This window comes from Globicephala melas, chromosome X (genome assembly GCF_963455315.2).
Source record: "Globicephala melas chromosome X, mGloMel1.2, whole genome shotgun sequence".
Taxonomy (NCBI): Eukaryota; Metazoa; Chordata; class Mammalia; order Artiodactyla; family Delphinidae; genus Globicephala; species Globicephala melas.
In genome coordinates this window covers 94,315,541-94,333,024 of record NC_083335.1, presented here as the reverse complement: position 1 = coordinate 94,333,024, position 17,484 = coordinate 94,315,541, and the positions used below count along the sequence as shown (strand labels likewise).

Here is a 17,484-nt window from a genome sequence, read left to right as displayed (position 1 = left end):
ACTTCGTGGAGAAACAAAGTAAGGAGGCAGAAACTGCAGAATGTTTACATCTTCACATTCAAAAGAGCAAAAGGATCCAAGAAAACAGTGGGAGTTTAATCAAGTCAGGCTGAAGTTTCAATAAAGGCTTCACTGCATGCTACACCCCAGGTGACCTTGCTAACGGTTCTCTTACGGCAATTCATTCATCATTTCACAGACTTTTAGTGAGTGCCTACTCCATGTGCCAGGGACTATTCCAGGCTCTTGGTACACATCAGTAAATTAACGTGGCAAAAAGCCCTACCTTCACGGAGAGTATATTCCAGTGGAGTCATGTTATTAAAATCAACAACACTGCTTGCCAATTAAGTAAATGACGATTAGAGGCGAGGCTTCACGTGGTCTGACTAGCTAACTTTGCCCTGAAGAATGTTCTGTGCCGAGAATTTGCCAGGTAACTGTGCAACAAAGTGGCAAGTTCTTTGGGAAAGACGTTTACAGGTAAAAGGGTTAATTTCTCCTGTGAGTTTAAGAGGGCTTCTAGATACCACTAATTTCTTGCTTCTCCCACCCCAGGCTGTTTCTCATCCATCTTGTGACCTTTGTTCTACTTGTGGGCATCACTGCAGAAAAGAAACCCCTAGGAACCCTAATACTTCACCCCACCCTGTCTACACACCCTTTGTCATGTAGCTTTGGAGTTACATAAAGACACCTTGTATTTCCTGAGGTAATTTGCCAATAGAATAAGGCAGACAAGAGCGTGTCAGCTCTGAGACCAGACCTAAAGAAGTCTTGCATGTTTCCTCTTGTGCTCTGGCCCCTCTGCCATTGCCATGCAGTCATGCCAGCGTTGAACTGCTGCAGGATGAGACACGTGGACCACAGCCCAGTCAACCCAGTCTCCCCAAGCAACAGCCAGCCCACCCCCAGAGCGCAGCCAAGATCCCAGACGCGTGAGCAATAAACTTATTATGATACGCTACAAGATGTTGTGATTGCTTGTCATGCAGCATTTTTTGGCGAGAGGTGGGAGGGGAACACAACTTGGAAAAAAGCAGAGCTCCTTCTCTCGGACACCTGCTTCCATTTTATTTTGAAGGCAATCAGCCCAAGTCCCTTTCATTGCTGCTGCTGCTACCTTGGTGCTGGGCTGTGTGGAAGGATAATCAGAGCCAGAATGAACAGAGTTGCCTCTAGATTCATGACGAGGGTGAGGTGGGGAGGAATAAAGTAGAATAAGGCTTCATTTCTGCTTATGCAGGTTTGCAGTTGATGACTCCTTGCCCAAAGGGGCAAAAATCACTCCTAATGCCTACTACGACTGAGGGATGAGCAAGAAGCCCCAAGGAGAAACAGAACATTCCAGATGCTCCTTTGATACCGTTAGCCCATCACACTCCCTGCCTAAAAGTGGACTTAGCTTTTTATTATTATAATGAAAACTGAACCTGTTTCGGCACGTTACAGGAGAACGGAGGCCATGCCATCCGCTCTATGGATGTGTCAGTCCTGGCGGTCACCTTGGCAAACTGAACTTCTCCAGAATACATCAAGCAAGGACAGAGGGGCAGCCTATTTAATCTCTGCTTCCAAATCATTGCGACAATTAACACTTTTCAGGAAAACAATTATCTCCAAGCAAAACTGGCCTTTCAAGTAAGTGGAGTTGCTGCTCTCCCAACAAAGTGTCAGAAACTTTTCCAGGAGTCACTCATTCTTGTGGGTCTTGCACCGTCCCTATCAAAATGCAAACACCCCTGCGAAAGGTGAGCTCTTTGGCCTTCACTAGTCAACACTTTGGGAAAGGAAGAATTCTTTCAAAACAGCTGACCAAAAGAAAGGCAATTCATGTGTTTAATTGTTCATTTTCTGTCTTTCTCACTGGACTGTAAGCTCCAAGAGGTCTAGGACCATGTCTATTTTGTTTATCCATCTATTTTCAGGGTCCAGGACCCATACGAGACACTCAATACGCCTGCGGCGGGTGGGGGGGGCAGAGGAGCAGACGGGAAGAAACATGGGAAGGAAGGAAAGGAGGGAAGGAAGTAACTAAGGACACACAGAAAAGGGTCAAAACGCCTAATTAAAATTCTCAGCAGCGTTTACCCTTATATTCACTAGTTAATGGCCTCAAGACATTCATGGGGCGCTCACTACGCATGAATGGGGGTCGGGGGCGGTCTCTAGAGTAGGAGAAAGACCCCCATCCCTTACCTTATCCTGGTGTGGGTCTTTGAACTTTTACTCCTGGATAGTCCAAGAAAAACAACACGACGGCCAAGGCCGAGAACAAATTACCCTATGGGGCATTTCACCGTTTTACTGCACGAAACGTGCGTGATGCATTCAAATCCCTCAGCCTTGGGGATGAAACACTCAGAATGAGAAAGCCAAGTTGACCAAGACGAAAAACAAGTTTCAGGAGGGCGCTCAGTTTTTTCCCAGTAGCCTCTACTAGTTGCGTGGCTTCTCGACCTTTACTGTGCATGAGAATCACCTGGGGATCTTGCTAAACATGCTGATTTTGATTCACTAATCAAAGACTGCTGGGGTGAAGTCTGAGCTGCTGCATTTTTAACATGCTCCCAGGTGATGCTGATCTGCTGACTCGAGGAGGGCCACCCTGGAGTACACGAGGGATTCGAGGTCTTCACCTCCGCCGCCAGGTGTGCGTATACCCAGCCTCAGCGTTCCGGATCGGTGTCCCGCGCGTTCCTGGCCTTCCGCCGAGAGGGGAGGAGCCGGGGGCGGAGCGAGAGGAGTGGCGCGGCCCCCGCGTGGGTCCTGCCGGAGATCACCTGGGCCCCTAGGAGAGGCGGCCGAGCTGCGGCGGCGCAGGAGGGGGCGGGTTCGGCAAGGGCGCGGCCTCTGTGAGGGGAGCGCGAGACGCGCATCCCCCGCGCTCGCCGGGGCCACTCGGGAGCCTCGCGGCGATCCGGTGCCCCACTTGGCAATCCGTTCCGCGCTCCTTCCTCGCGCCCGCCTCCTCTTGTCACCTCCCGTCTCAGCCTCCTCGCTCCATTCCGGCCGCATCCACCGCCATCCGAGTGCCTCAAAGAGCGAGAGGTGGTGCGCGGGACCGCAGGGCGCGCCCTCCGGCAGACCCCAGCCCGGCCTTGGCGGGCACGGGCGGCAGCATGGACACCAAGCGCTGCTTCGCCAACCGCTTCGATGACTACCAGGGCAGCCTGCTGGCGGGCCAGTGCGAGGAGGCGGTGGCGCCCTTGGTCACCGCCACCATCGAGCGCATCCTCCAGGAGCTGCCCCCGCTGGGGGGCGGCGCTGAGGGCCGGGGTGCGGCGGCCGCGGCCAGCAGTTGCCAGGGAGGGCTGTACGGCGGCGTGGCCGGGGTGGCCTACATGCTCTACCACGTCTCTCAGAGCCCGCTCTTCGCCGGGGCCCGGGAGCGCTACCTGCGCTCGGCCAAGCGCCTCATCGACGCGTGCGCCCGCGCCGAGGAGTGGGGCGAGCCGGACGCCGACACCCGCGCCGCCTTCCTGCTCGGGGGCGCGGGTGTGTACGCCGTGGCCACGCTTGTGTACCACGCCCTGGGCCGGTCCGACTACGTGCAGCCGCTGGGCAAGTTCCGGTCTCTGTGCGCCGTCTGCGCGCCGGTTTCCTTCCTCGAGTGCGGCTCCGACGAGCTGTTCGTGGGCCGCGCGGGCTACCTGTGCGCCGCGCTCGTGCTCAAGCAGAAACTCGCCCAGGAGGTAAGAGGCAGCCCCGGCCGCGAGGCGGCGCTCGCCGCCTGCCCGGCCCTGCCCCGCCTCCCTGCCCCGAACTCGCGGCTCCGGGAACAGCGTCCCTGGCTGTTCTCCACCTCTCTTTGTTACTCTTTGTCTGACATTGTCGTTTCTTGAGTCCCTTCAGGTTTATCTCCTGGCTTTTTCCCTCTCCCTCTTCTCCCCCCACCCACGCTCAGTCTCTCGGTTGGGATTCTGAGCCTTCGCGCTTTGCTCGTGTTTTACGGCGGACGCGGCACCTCCCCAAAAGCCTCTTTGCCCAGTCGTTTTCTGGAGGCCCTTTCAAGTGAGATATTTTTTAATCCCAAATGAAAGAGATTTCCTTTCCTTTGACCCTCCTGTCAAAAGCTGAAGCACCCTCGAATGTTAGAGTAGTAGAAAATAATAGAAGTTTGGGGGGCTGATTATGCTATTATTGTTTCCATCATTAAGGTGAAGGTAAGTGGCTTCTGCGACCCCCAGGTCTGTAACCCAGAATAACTGCCCAGCTATAGGTCTGATGTGCTTCCTGTGTTGCTTTCTATTCAGTTCATTTTATGGCTCTCATAAAATGCATATCTGATGGGGTGTCCTCTTTTAAATAAATGTAGACAGAATTTTACCCCATTGGAATCGAATGTGTTTTTGTTTTTTTCATTTTCAAATGCGTCTTTAGGATTGTCAAGACGACAGCATACTTGACAGGGCAGGTTTTCTTAATGAATAGCTTTCCAGTGGCTCCTTGAAGTGAATTGGATTTCACAACTGCATATGGGGTGTGTTTTTTGTTTGTTTCGGATTCACTTTGAATACAGCCTGTGGATATTAGAAGAGAATGTGCCAGTTCCTATAGAGTAGGAAAAAAAAATCCTCCAAAGGATCATAGTAACTAGAGCTGAAAGAGAGGTACTTTCATTCATAACCCACTGGAGCCAAATATTGTTCTAGGGAGGAAGTGACACATTTAACTTGGCTCTGTTTGGACGAGAGCGGCGTTTGAAGAAAAATTAAAGGCACACAGTGTTTTTAAAGTGTAATTAACTTAGATAACTTCTACAGAGGCAGGCTTGATTTTTGTTTTAATTTATAGCAGGTTAATTCAAGTGAGAAAAAAGATTACTAAAGACTGCACTGTGCTAGCAGGGAAGCAAAGGGCTGTGTGACAAAGTTGTCTTGAAATAGTTCACTCTGCTTCTGAGTCATTGTTATCTGCTGGCGGTTTCCCAAGGGCCCTTCCAGTTGTATAAAACCTTTGAGAAGGCCACAGGGCGATTTACATATCATTTACATTATATTTGCATCTGCTTCTCAGACCTTGCTGTCTGGCGGCAGGCAATTTTCAAATTGTGCGGGTTCCCCCCCCCCCAGTTGTTTTCCTTAAACTTGCTGCTTTCCCTTTCTTTGCTTTTCTCTGGAATGGAATGGCAGAGTGGGAGACCCATCAGGCTACGCAGGTGGCAACAGATCAGAAGGACTCCTTGCCCCAAGACTGGTGGCCCAGGGCCAGTCTGCAGTGCTGATCCACAAAGACATTTATTAAGACCTCTCTTTTGCCCTGCTGCCAAACCAGATCTCTCTTCTTATACTAATCAAGTTGAGGTGCTCTGGCCTCTGCTCCCAGGACATAGAACAAGCGCTGAGAGTAAAACAAAAAACAAAACAAAACCCATCTCTTAGCCTGAGCAAATCAGCTAGTCTCAGTGCCAGCCTCAGCTGTGGTAACCCCAAAAGTTCAGGCTTGAAAGGCGCAGGGCAGAGGCTAAGCACGCCAGGCTGGAAGCCCTTTGAGGGGAAAATACAAGTTTTCTGCACCATCCCCACCCCCACGTCCTAGCCTGCATATGGCTTTGCCCTCAGTAGATGACCCATAAGCCTTGAGTAAATTGAATTGTGAACTTCTCTCATTTCTCTATAATGTGTCATTCTGTCCTGGGTTTCTTTTCCTCCAATGTCATTTATATTGACTTTCCTCTGGCTCGGTTACCACCCTAGTCTAGCTCGGCCCTACCCTACTAGGCACATCTTTGCCACCTCATAAGTAGCTGAATGAATGAATCACCCTATCCTGGGATTAGTGCAATATATGTACTCTGAGCTGGCTTCTCTCACTCAAGCCGTTCCACGTATCTCTGAGACCCTAGGTTTCTTTAAAACACTTTTCATTATGTCACTACCCTGCTCAACATCCTGCAGTGGCTCCCTATTACCTTTTCTCTAGTGGCTGCTCATCTCACTCGCCGTTAGACCTAAGATCCTTAAAATGGCTGACGAAGCCCCATGTGACCCGGCCCCTGCTTACCTATTCTACTTTTTGCTCACTCGGCTTCAAGCAGACCAGCCTTCTTGCTGTTTCAGGTATTTATTGTCTCAGAGTGTTTGTACTCTCTGTTCCCTCTGCTTGGAATACTCTTCCCCTAGCTATTTTTATGGTTAGCTCCCTGACCTTGTCCAAGTTAGCTCCTCAATGAGGCCTTCCCTATCCACCCTATTTGAAACTGCCACCTGTCCCCTGACTTATGCCCCTTTCTTACTGCATTTTACTTATTTTGTTTATGTCGTTTTTTAAAATAACGAACATACTTTATTTTTTAAATTTATTTATTTTTGGCTGTGTTGGGTCTTCGTTGTGGTGCGTGGGCTTCTCACTGCGGTGGCTTCTCTTGTTGCAGAGCACAGGCTCTAGGCGCCCAGGCTGCAGTAGTTGTGGCACGTGGACTCAGTAGTTGTGGCTCGCAGACTCTAGAGTGCAGGCTCAGTAGTTGTGGCGCACGGGCTTAATTGCTCTGTGGCATGTAGGATCTTCAGGACCGGGGCTCAAACCCGTGTCCCCTGCATTGGCAGGTGGATTTTTAAGCACTGCACCACCAGGGAAGTCCCTGTTTATGTCTTCTTAATTAGAATGTAAGTTCCATAAGAGTAGAGAGTTTTTGTTTGATTTCTGTACTTAAGCATTAAGACAGTGCCTGGTATATATCTGGGTACTCAACTTGCCTTGTTTTGGTGGTGCAAATATTATCTACTCTGTGGCTTGCTTCATCACTCAGTTTTAATGGCGTCCCATTTATCAATATCTTCCTTTATGGTGGTGCTTTTGGTGTTAATGTTTAAACAAATCCTTTCCTATTTCAATAAAAACTTTAAAAAAATCCTTTCCTACTGCCAAGATAACAGTAAATATTGGTTGAATGCGTGAATAAATGAATACTAGTTTCGTACAAACTTGACCTCAAATCAAACTTAACCACTAGACCAGTGTTTGTTCAACTTTAACATTATAGGCCTCACCTGCAGATCTTGTTAATAAAATACAGATTCTGATTGAGCAGGGCTGGGATCGGGCCTGAGATGCCGCATTTCTGACAAGTTCCCGGTGATGCTGATGCTGCTGGTCCAGGGACCACACTTTGACCAGCAAGGCAATACAGTGCTGCATAGATTTCGGCATTATACCAGCCACGTCTATTAAGACACCGTTTTGTGAAGCTTGATATATTTATTTATAAGGTTTTAGTTTAGAATACTGATCACTATATCCTACCATGCTTTCATTATAAGGATCCGCAAGAGGAATTTCTGTCAGGGCTTCGAAACAGGAAGAGTTGAGCTCCTCCTGGAAATGGATTGAATTTTTTAAATCTCCAGGATAAACTGTGTAACTGATTGTGTTTCTCACTTTATGGTGGCTACTAGGAAGCATATGGTAGAATCGTGGTCCAGGTAGCTTATGTACAATACCTTATCACGTGTATTTTTGCATACTAGACTTTGCCCTGGGTTTATCTCATTTTTTTCGTCTTTCATTTACAGTTTTCTGAATTTTCTTCCTTACATTTGATTTTATTATTTTTGTTTATAAGATTCATACATTAAAGAAAGTGTGTGTATGTAGAGAGAGAGACAGACAGACAGAACGAACCACTCTCTCCAGGTAACATACTTTTGGTTAATTTGGCCCTCCTGGAAATACTCAAGGGAAATAGCTTAGAGGGTTTGTTGGGCAGATAGCCTTGAGCAACACAGCACTAAAGTCTTAAGAAATCACACCATAAATACTTGCATTGGGTCTATTCTGCTTTCCAGATTGGTGGAAATGTTGCAGGGAAAAGGAAGTTAGAAAGTATGGTGGAGGGATTAAGGGGGAGGCCTAGGGACCACAGTTAAAATAATAACTTTTGCCCCCTGGTGACCTTGGACAAATAATTTAACATCTTGGAGCCTTAATTTCCTCGCTTGTAAAATGGATTAATAATAGCTTCCTCCTTCGCTTAGTCGGTCATTCATTCATTCAGTGAATGTCAGGTTTCCACGTGTGCCAGGCACCTTGCTAGATGCCAGGATTGAGCAGTGAACAAAAATCAATATACAGTTATGTTGTCAGAAGGGCTTGGAAGGAGGTAAACAGGAAATAAGTGCAGGTGGGGCGGGAGAGGGGAGGGCTGCCGCCTGGCATACATTAGCGGGGAAGCGTTCTCTGCGGAGGTGATGTCCTAGCTCACCACTGAAGCATGAGAATGAAGTGGCTGCCTTAAGGGCAGGCATTCCAGGCCTTGCTGTTCCTAGGGGACAGCAAGGACAAAGCCCCTGAGGTGGGAAAGTGCTTAGAGATTTCGAAGAAAAGGAAGGTGGCCTGCCCAGCTGGAGCAGAGTGCGCAAGGGCTAGAGGGCTGGAGACCAGGTAGGAGCTGTGAGCAGGGGAAAAGCAGATCCTGCAGGGCCGGGGCAGTCCAAGTTAGGAGTTCGCATTTGTTTCAGGTTGAAACGGGAATGTCTTCATCTTATTCACCTTTCAAAAGAAGATTTCCCTGATTTTCTGTGTAGATAATGGGTTGACCAGTATTAAGAAGGGTCACAAGGGGGGCTGATTAGAGGGGGTCTAAACCCCTTTTGTGCCAAGGACTCCTTTGTAAATCTTGTGAAACCTACAGTACCTCTTTTTCAAGGACATTTTTAGATGCATAAAATACACAGGATTACAAAGGAAGCTAATTATATTAACATTCGGTTACCAAAACATTTAAAAAATGTGTGATGCAGTAGCATACGTGCTGCTTGATTAACACATTCAATAAGGTTTTGCAGCGGGGTCTAAGGATGATTGTACACTTGTATCATGAGGGTCAATGATATTTCAAGATATCTTCAACAACTGCAGCGTGACATGAATATATCTGTGATTTCTATAGGTGGCAAAGTCACAAGTACTCCTGGGTGGTTCGTGGTCTGCATTCATAATGAAAGGAAATGTCAAGTTGTTTAAATAAGATTGGAGAAAATATAGATGTGATTTTCTTTTCCCAAAGGGGACTGTTCTGGAAGTTGCTGCAATGACTCACCCTAGATAAAGTGCCTAGTGTAGTGCTTGACACAAAGTACCTGCTTAATGAGATCAATGGTATTTCCCTTTGCACTACTAACAAAAAATCAAAAGTGATTCTGAACATCACATAGAAAATTATACCCAATACAAGGAATCTATCTTACTGCCATGATTAAAGGAAAACACCTTTTGCCAGATTGTTAGTTGTGTCCTTAGCTCATTGCTAAGGCAGGTGGTTGGCAGCTGTCTAAGCGGGGATGCCTTTAGCTGCAAATAATGGAATGTCCAGTGGAAAATGATCTAAATCAGGTAACCGGGCCACACAGCAGGGGGTGAGCGGCAGGCAGACGAGAGAGCGAAGCTTCATCTGCTGCTCTCCATCGCTCACATTACCACCTGAACCATTCCCCCCCTCTCCCCCCCACCCCCGTCCACGGAGAAATCGCATTCCACGAAACTGGTCCCTGGCGCCAAAAAGGTTGGGGACTGCTGATCTAAATAATGGGAACAGTATTACCTCACTTGACAAGGAGTGTAGAGCTAGGTCATTCCAGGATTGGTTCAGCAACTCAGGAAAATCATGAGAACCCAAGCCCTTTCTGACCTTTTTCTCTGCTATTCTGGGTGTCTGAGCTGTATCACTCTTCAAAATTGCAAGATGGCTGCTGCCATTCCAAGCATTGTGTTCCCATACAACTGGGTCTGAGGTTTTTTTCTTTGATTTTTTTTTCTTATCGTATGGAACATTCTATCCTTGAAGAATTTCCCTTCTGCCTCATTGCCCAGCAGTTGGTCAACAACCCAGCACTGGCCACTTCTGGTTTCTGGGGATGCCGAAAAGGCTAATATCCTTCATTTCTAACCTCTGACCTCTAGTGGATGCAGGTTCTGACAAGAAGAAAGGGGAGGGCAATGGCTGTTGGGTCGTTACCAAAGTGTCTGCCCCTTGGCTCCCTTACCCAGGTCTGTCTCATGACCTCCCACTTGGCTATTGTCAATAATGCTGCAATGAACATGGAGACGCAGATATCTCCTCCAGATCCTGTTTTCATTTCATTTGGATAAATGCCCAGAAGTGGGAATTCTGGATCATATGGTAGTTCTAGTTTTACTTTTTTGAGGAACATCCATACTGTTGTCCGTAGTTGTCGTAGCAACTTACATTCCTGCCAACAGTGTACAACAGTTCTCTTTCTGCATCCTCACCAGTACTTGTTATCTCTTGCCTTTTTGCTGATAGTCATTCTGACAGGTGTGAGGAGATACCTCATCGTGGTTTTGATTTGCATTTCCCTGATAGTGATACTGAACACCTTTTCATCCAACTGCTGGCTGTTTGTATGTCTTCTTTGGAGAGATGTCTGTGCAGTTCCTCTGCCCATTTTTTTAATTGAGTTGTTTGTTTTGCTATAGAGTTGTATGAGTTCTTTATATATTTTGAATATTAACCTCTTATGGTTCACAAATATTTGCTCCTATTCCATAGGTTGCCTTTCCTTTTTGTTAGTAGTTTCTCTTTGCTGTGCAGAAGCTTTTTAGTTTGATGTAGTTCCACTTATTTTTGATTTTGTTGCTTGTGCTCTTGGTGTCATATCCAGAAAATCACGGCCAAGACCAGTGTCAAGGAGCTTTTCCCCTATGTTTTTTCCCAGGAGTTTTACATTTTCAGGTCTTATGTTTAAGCCTTTAATCCATTTCAAGCTAATTTTTGTAAGTGGTGTAAGATAGGGGTCCAGTTTCATTTTTCTGCATGTGGTTATCCAGTTTTCTCAATGCCATTTATTATTGAGACTATCATTTCCCCGTTGAGTATTCTTGGCTCCCATATCAAGTATTAGTTGACCATATATGTGAGGGTTTATTTATGGGCTTTTGATTCTGTTCCATTGGTCTGTGTGTCTGTTTTTATGTCAGTATGATACCATTTTGATTACTATAGCATTGTAATATAGTTTGAAATCAGGAACTATGATGCCTCTAGCCCTGTTCTTTTTTCTCAAGATTGCTTTGGCTATTCGGGGTCTTTTGTGGTTCTGTATGAATTTTAGGACTGTGTTTCTCTTTCTGTGAAAATGCCATTGGAATTTTGATAGCAATTGGATTGAATCTATAGATAGCTTTGGGTAGTATGGACATCTTAATATCATTCCTGATCCACAAACACAGGATCTCTTTCCATTTATTTATCTTTAATTTCTTTCATCCAAGTCTTAACAGTTTTCAGTGTATAGGTCTTTCACCTCCTTGGTTAAATTTATTCAGAAGTATTTTATTTTGATATTATTATTATAATGGGATTTCTTTATTTTTCAGATAGTTTTTTTAGTGTACAGAAGCACAACTGATTTTTGTATGTTGATGCTGTAACCTGCAACTTTACTGAATTCATTTATTCTAGCACTTTTTTGGTAGACTCTTTAGGACTTTCTATATATATGATTATGATTATATCATCTGCAAACAGACAATTTTACTTCTTCCTTTCTGATTTGGATACCTTTTATTTCTTTTTATTGCCTAATTGCTCTGGCTAAAACTTCAGTACTATGTTGAATAAGAGTGAGAGTGGGCAGCCTTGTGTTGTTCCTGATCTTAGAGTAAAAGCTTTCAACCTTTCACCATTGAGTATGATGTTAGCTGTGGGCTTGTCATATATGGTATTTATTATGTTGAGGTATATCCTGTCTATACCCAATTTGTTCACTTTTTATCATTAAAAGTTGTTGAATTTTGTCAGATTCTTTCTTTATCTGCATCTATTGAGATGATCATTATTTTTATCTTTCATTATATTAATGTGATGTATCACGTTTTCAGAGGAAAACATTTTTTTATTTACTCATTCAGTTACTTATTGAACAGACTATGTGCCATGCAGTGTCCTTTGTACTATGTATTCATTTTTATTTTCATTTTTTCAGCTGTACTGAGGTATAATTGACAAACAGAATTGTAAGATGTTTAAAGCGTACATCATGGTGACTTGATATATGTAAACATTGTAAAAGGATGCTTACCATATAGTTAATTAACACATCCATCACCTCACATATTTGCATTTGTTAAACCATCCTTGCATCCCAAGGATCAATCCTACTTGGTCCTTGGGTATGATCCTATTAATGTGCTCCTGAATTCAGTTTGCTAGTATTTTGTTGAGAATTTTTACATCTCTATTCATCAGGAATATTGGCCTGTAGTATTCTTTTCTTGTAGTGTTCCTATCTGGCTTTAGTATGAGAGTAATGCTGGGCTCATAAAATGAAGTCGGACATGTTCCCTCCTTCTTTTGGAAGAGTTTGAGAAGGACTGACATTAATTTTCCTTTCAATGTTTGGTAGTGTTCACTAGTGAAACCATCTTGTCCTGGACTTTTCTTTGTTGAGAGGTTTTTGATTACTGATTCAATATCCTTAGTCATTATTGGTCTGTTTAGACTTCTATTTCTTCATGATTCAGTCTTCGTAAGTTGTATGTTTCTAGGAATTTATCCATTTCTTCTAGCTTGTCCAATTTGTTGGCATATAATTGTTTATAGTAGTCTCTTATATTTTGTATTTCTGTGATATCAGTTTTAGTGTCTCTTTAATTTCTGATTTTGGGTCTTCTCTCTCTTTTTGTCTTAGTCTAGCTAAAAGTTTGTCAATTTTGTTTGTCTTTTCAAAGAACCAATTCTTAATTTCATTGATTCTTTTCTCGTATTACTCCTCTTCTCCATTTCATTTATTTTGGCTCTAATGTTTGTTTATAATTTCCTTCCTTCTGCTAACTTTGGGCTTGTTTTTTTTTTTTTTTCTTTTTCTGGTTCCTAGAAGTGTAAATGTTAGGTTGTTTGAGAGTTTTTTTCCTGAGTTTTTCTTAAAAATTATTACTGTCATACTCACAAGGTAAACACAAACAATAAGAGGATACAGAAAGATATACAGGCATACCTCAAAGATATTGTGGGTTCAGTTCCAAACCACTGCAATGAAGCGAATGTCTCAGTGAAGCAAGTCACATGAAGTTTTTGATTTCCCAGTGCAGATAAGTTATGTTTACTCTTATATTGTAGTCTGTTAAGTGTGCAATAGCATTATGTCTAAAAAAACAGTGTACACACCCTAGTTAAAAAATGCGTTATTGCTAAAAAATGCTAACCATCTCAGCCTAACATTAGCGAATCATGATAGTAACATCAGAGATCACAGACCATCATATCAAATATAATAATAATGAAAAAGTTTGAAATAGGGGGAGAATTACCAAAATGTGACTCAGAGGCACAAAGTGAACAAATGGTGCTAGAAAAATGGCTCTGATACATTTGCTTGACACAGTGCTGCCACAAACCTTCAATTTGTAAAGCAAGAAAAAAAAGGCAATGTCTGTGAAGCACAATGAAGTGCATAAAACAAGGTATGCATGTTTAAAAAAATGTCTTCTTTGAACATTTTTAAAGAAATATTCTGGATATATAAAATACCTATATTTTTATCCATTTATGTGATATTCTGTATGTGTGTGTGTGTGTGTATGTATGTGAGTGTGTGTGTGTATTGGGTTGGCCAAAAAGTTAGTTTGGGTTTTTCCATAAGATCTGATGGAAAAACCAAACGAACTTTCTGGCCAACCCAATATATACATACACACGCTACAGCTTGTTCTCTTATGTGCCTTGTGCACCTTTGCACATTACTGTGTAGAGAGATCTCATTCTTTATACTGGTTTGATTTAATAGCTGTACCATAATTTAACTATTATTGATGGACATTAAGTTGATTCAAACTTTTTTCCTTTTTCGCTATCAAAATTAATGCTGTAAAGTATACACACTACTACATATAATGTGCATATATACGTATACAACATTTACATATACATACATACATATGTCTGTATATGTATCTTTGCCTTCTGTTGCAAGTATATATGTAGGATAAATTTTTAAAACCCAATTGCTGAGTCAAAGTTTATAGATATTTTTCTCTTGATGGAGATTATCAAACTGTTCTCCAAAAAGGTTACATCAATTTCCATTCCCTTCATGAGCATTTGGGGGTGCCTGTTTTCCCACATTATTTTCTCTTTTCTTTTTTTTTTTACATTTTATAATCTAAACTGTTTTTTTGAATATTATTTAATTTTTATGCAGCAGGTTCTTATTATCTATTTTATACATATTAGTGTATACATGTCAATCCCAATCGCCCAATTCATCCCACCCCCACCGCTTTCCCCCCTTGGTGTCCATACGTTTGTTCTCTACATCTGTGTCTCTATTTCTGCCTTGCAAACCAGTTCATCTGTGCTGTTTTTCTAGATTCCACATATATGCGTTAATATATGATTTTTTTTTTCTCTTTCTGACTTCACTCTGTATGACAGACACTAGGTCCATCCACCTCACTACAAATAACTCAATTTCTTTCCTTTTTATGGCTAATACTCCATTTTATATATGTGCCACATCTTCTTTGTCCATTTGTCTGTCAATGGGCATTTAGGTTGCTTCCATGTCCTGGCTATTGGAAACAGTGCTGCAGTGAACATTGGGGTGCGTGTGTCTTTTTTTTTTTTTTTTTTTTTTGTGCGGTACGCAGGCCTCTCACTGTTGTGGCCTCTCCCGTTGTGGAGCACAGGCTCCGGATGCGCAGGCTCAGTGGCCATGGCTCACAGGCCTAGGCACTCCGCGGCATGTGGGATCTTCCCAGACCGGGGCACGAACCCGTGTCCCCTGCATCGGCAGGTGGACTCTCAACCACTGCGCCACCAGGGAAGCCCACATGTGTCTTTTTGAATTATGGTTTTCTCTGGGTATATGCCCAGTAGTGGGATTGCTGGATCATATGGTAATTCTATTTTTAGTTTTTTAAGGAACCTCCATACTGTTCTTCATAGTGGCTGTATCAATTTACATTCCCACCAACAGTGCAAGAGGGTTCCCTTTTCTCCACACCCTCTCCAGCATTTGTTGTTTGTAGATTTTCTGATGATGCCCATTCTAACTGGTGTGAGGAGATACCTCATTGTAGTTTTGATTTGCATTTCTCTAATAATAGTGATGTTGAGCAGCTTTTCATCTGCCTGTTGGCCATCTGTATGTCTTCTTTGGAGAAATGTATATTTAGGTCTTCTGCCCATTTTTTGATTGGGTTGTTTGTTTTTTTAATATTGAGCTGCATGAGCTGTTTATATATTTTGGAGATTAATCCTTTGTCTGTTGATTTGTTTGCAAATATTTTCTCCCATTCTGAGGGTTGTCTTTTCATCTTGTTTGTTGTTTCCTCTGCTGTGCAAAAGCTTTTAAGCTTTATTAGGTCCCATTTGTTTATTTTTGTTTTTATTTCCATTACTCTAGGAGGTGGATCAAAAAAGATCTTGCTGTGATTTATGTCAAAGAGTGTTCTTCCTATGTTTTCCTCTAAGAGTTTTATAGTGTCCGGTCTTACATTTAGGTCTTTAATCCATTTTGAGTTTATTTTTGTGTATGGTGTTAGGGAGTGTTCTAATTTCATTCTTTTACATGTAGCTGTCCAGTTTTCCCAGCACCACTTATTGAAGAGACTGTCTTTTCTCCATTGTATATCCTTGCCTCCTTTGTCATAGATTAGTTGACCATAGGTGTGTGGGCTTATCTCTGGGCTTTCTATCCTGTTCCATTGATCTATATTTCTGTTTGGGGGCCAGTACCATATTGTCTTGATGACTAGCTTTGTAGTATAGTCTGAAGTCAGGGAGTCTGATTCCTCCAGCTCCGTTTTTTTCCCTCAAGACTGCTTTGGCTATTTGGGGTCTTTTGTGTCTCCATACAAATTTTAAGATTTTTTGTTCTAGTTCTGTAAAAAATGCCCTTGGTAATTTGCTAGGGATTGCATTGAATCTGTAGATTGCTTTGCGTGGTATAGTCATTTTCACAATATTGATTCTTCCAGTTCAAGAACGCGGTATATCTCTCCGTTTGTGTCATCTTTGATTTCTTTCATCAGTGTCTTATAGTTTTCTGAATACGGCTCTTTCACCTCCTCAGGTAGGTTTATTCCTAGGTATTTTATTCTTTTGGTTGCAATCCCACATTAGCTTCAGTACTAGGTTTCATGAGACTTTTTAGTATATGACAAACTGATGGGTAAAAAATGAGGATGGAAATTTCTCAGATAGGAAATGTGTCCTCTTTTCGTTCCATTCAGCATTCACTGAACAAAATGCATATGCAAGATTTCACGCAGTCTGAATTTGAGTGGTCCCTGGTTTGTAAGCAGCAGTGTGTTGTTCATTGCATAAGTAAACCCTGCAGTTTGGCTTGAAATGACAGCAGGTTGGGGAAACTGGACCTTTGTAAGCTGAATCCAGTTCATAATTGCTCGATTATAGACCTATCAGGGAATGGGGCACTTCTGTGGGCTGCATCTTAGATCCTTTGTTACTCTTGATCCAGAACCCTGTGATGGCTGAAAGGACATAAGAGCTAGCACTGCTTGATCCCTTGTTGTGCACACTGTTGTAAGCACTTTACAGATATTATGTCATTTAATACTTATGACCTAGGCACCAGTACTATCTCCATCCTCCCCAGTGAGGGAACCGAGGCACAGAGAGGCTGTGGAACTTGTTCCAGGTTACACAGCTAGTCAGCGGCAGAGGGGGGTTCCATCCCCACAGGCTGGTCGCCAAATCTGTGCTTTCAGTGCGCGCTCTTCACACTTTAACGTGCACGCAGATCTCCTGGGGATCCTGGTAAAAATCAGGTTTTGATTCAGCAGGTCTGGGGTGAGGCCCAAGATACTGCATCTCTAGCAAGCTCCCAAGTGACGCTGCTGCTGCTGGTTCATTGAGAAGATTTGAGTAAAAAGCTTGAAGTCACTATTTTTTTTTCAATTTTATGGGATTGCCTGTCAACAGATTTGACTGATCCCCCCCCCACCGCCTCCGCCAAACTTCATGATTTTCATCGTTTGTCCTTTGTACTGAAAATGATTTCTTCCACAAATGCCAGAATATCAGCTTTCCAATTCGTGGGTGACGCTGAAGGAAAGAATCCCTGCCTGGCACATCTTCTTGCAGGTTTAAGGACTCTGAGTGACTACATGGATTTCTTTTTTTCTGATAAATATAATTTTGCACTATATACACAAGGATTTTGTTGTTGTTTGTTTTCTACATTTCTTTAAAGGCCCAAATAGACCATGCTCCAGCAGTTTTAAATCCTTTCATAATAAGAGACACTGTCATTCCCAGATCAGATCGAAAACATGATGCTCATAGAACTACTCCCATTTTAGAATCATTCACTTAAATTTACCTGTGTGACATAAATTAAATTGAAGATGCGTAGACTTTTTTCCTTTTTTTTTTCTTCTGATACAGTAATATAACACAGAATAATGTGGATTTCCTTGGAGATAACTTGTTTACCCCTTTTAATTAATCTACTAATATACATTCCACTAAAACCTAAACTTATCATTTGTATTGTAATT

The 17,484-nt window shown here is 43.2% G+C and overlaps 1 protein-coding gene across 1 annotated transcript in view; it reads left to right on the top strand.

Annotated features, from left to right (window-relative positions):
- The first annotated feature begins 2,961 nt into the window (after positions 1–2,961).
- The window catches only part of LANCL3 (LanC like family member 3), a 96,636-nt gene continuing 82,113 nt past the window's right edge, over positions 2,962–17,484 (top strand). Inside the window, exon 1 of the mRNA XM_030834883.2 lies at positions 2,962–3,695. Within this exon, the coding sequence (XP_030690743.1) occupies positions 3,123–3,695 (573 nt within the window). The 5' untranslated portion in view covers positions 2,962–3,122. The remainder of the gene's footprint in view (positions 3,696–17,484) is intronic.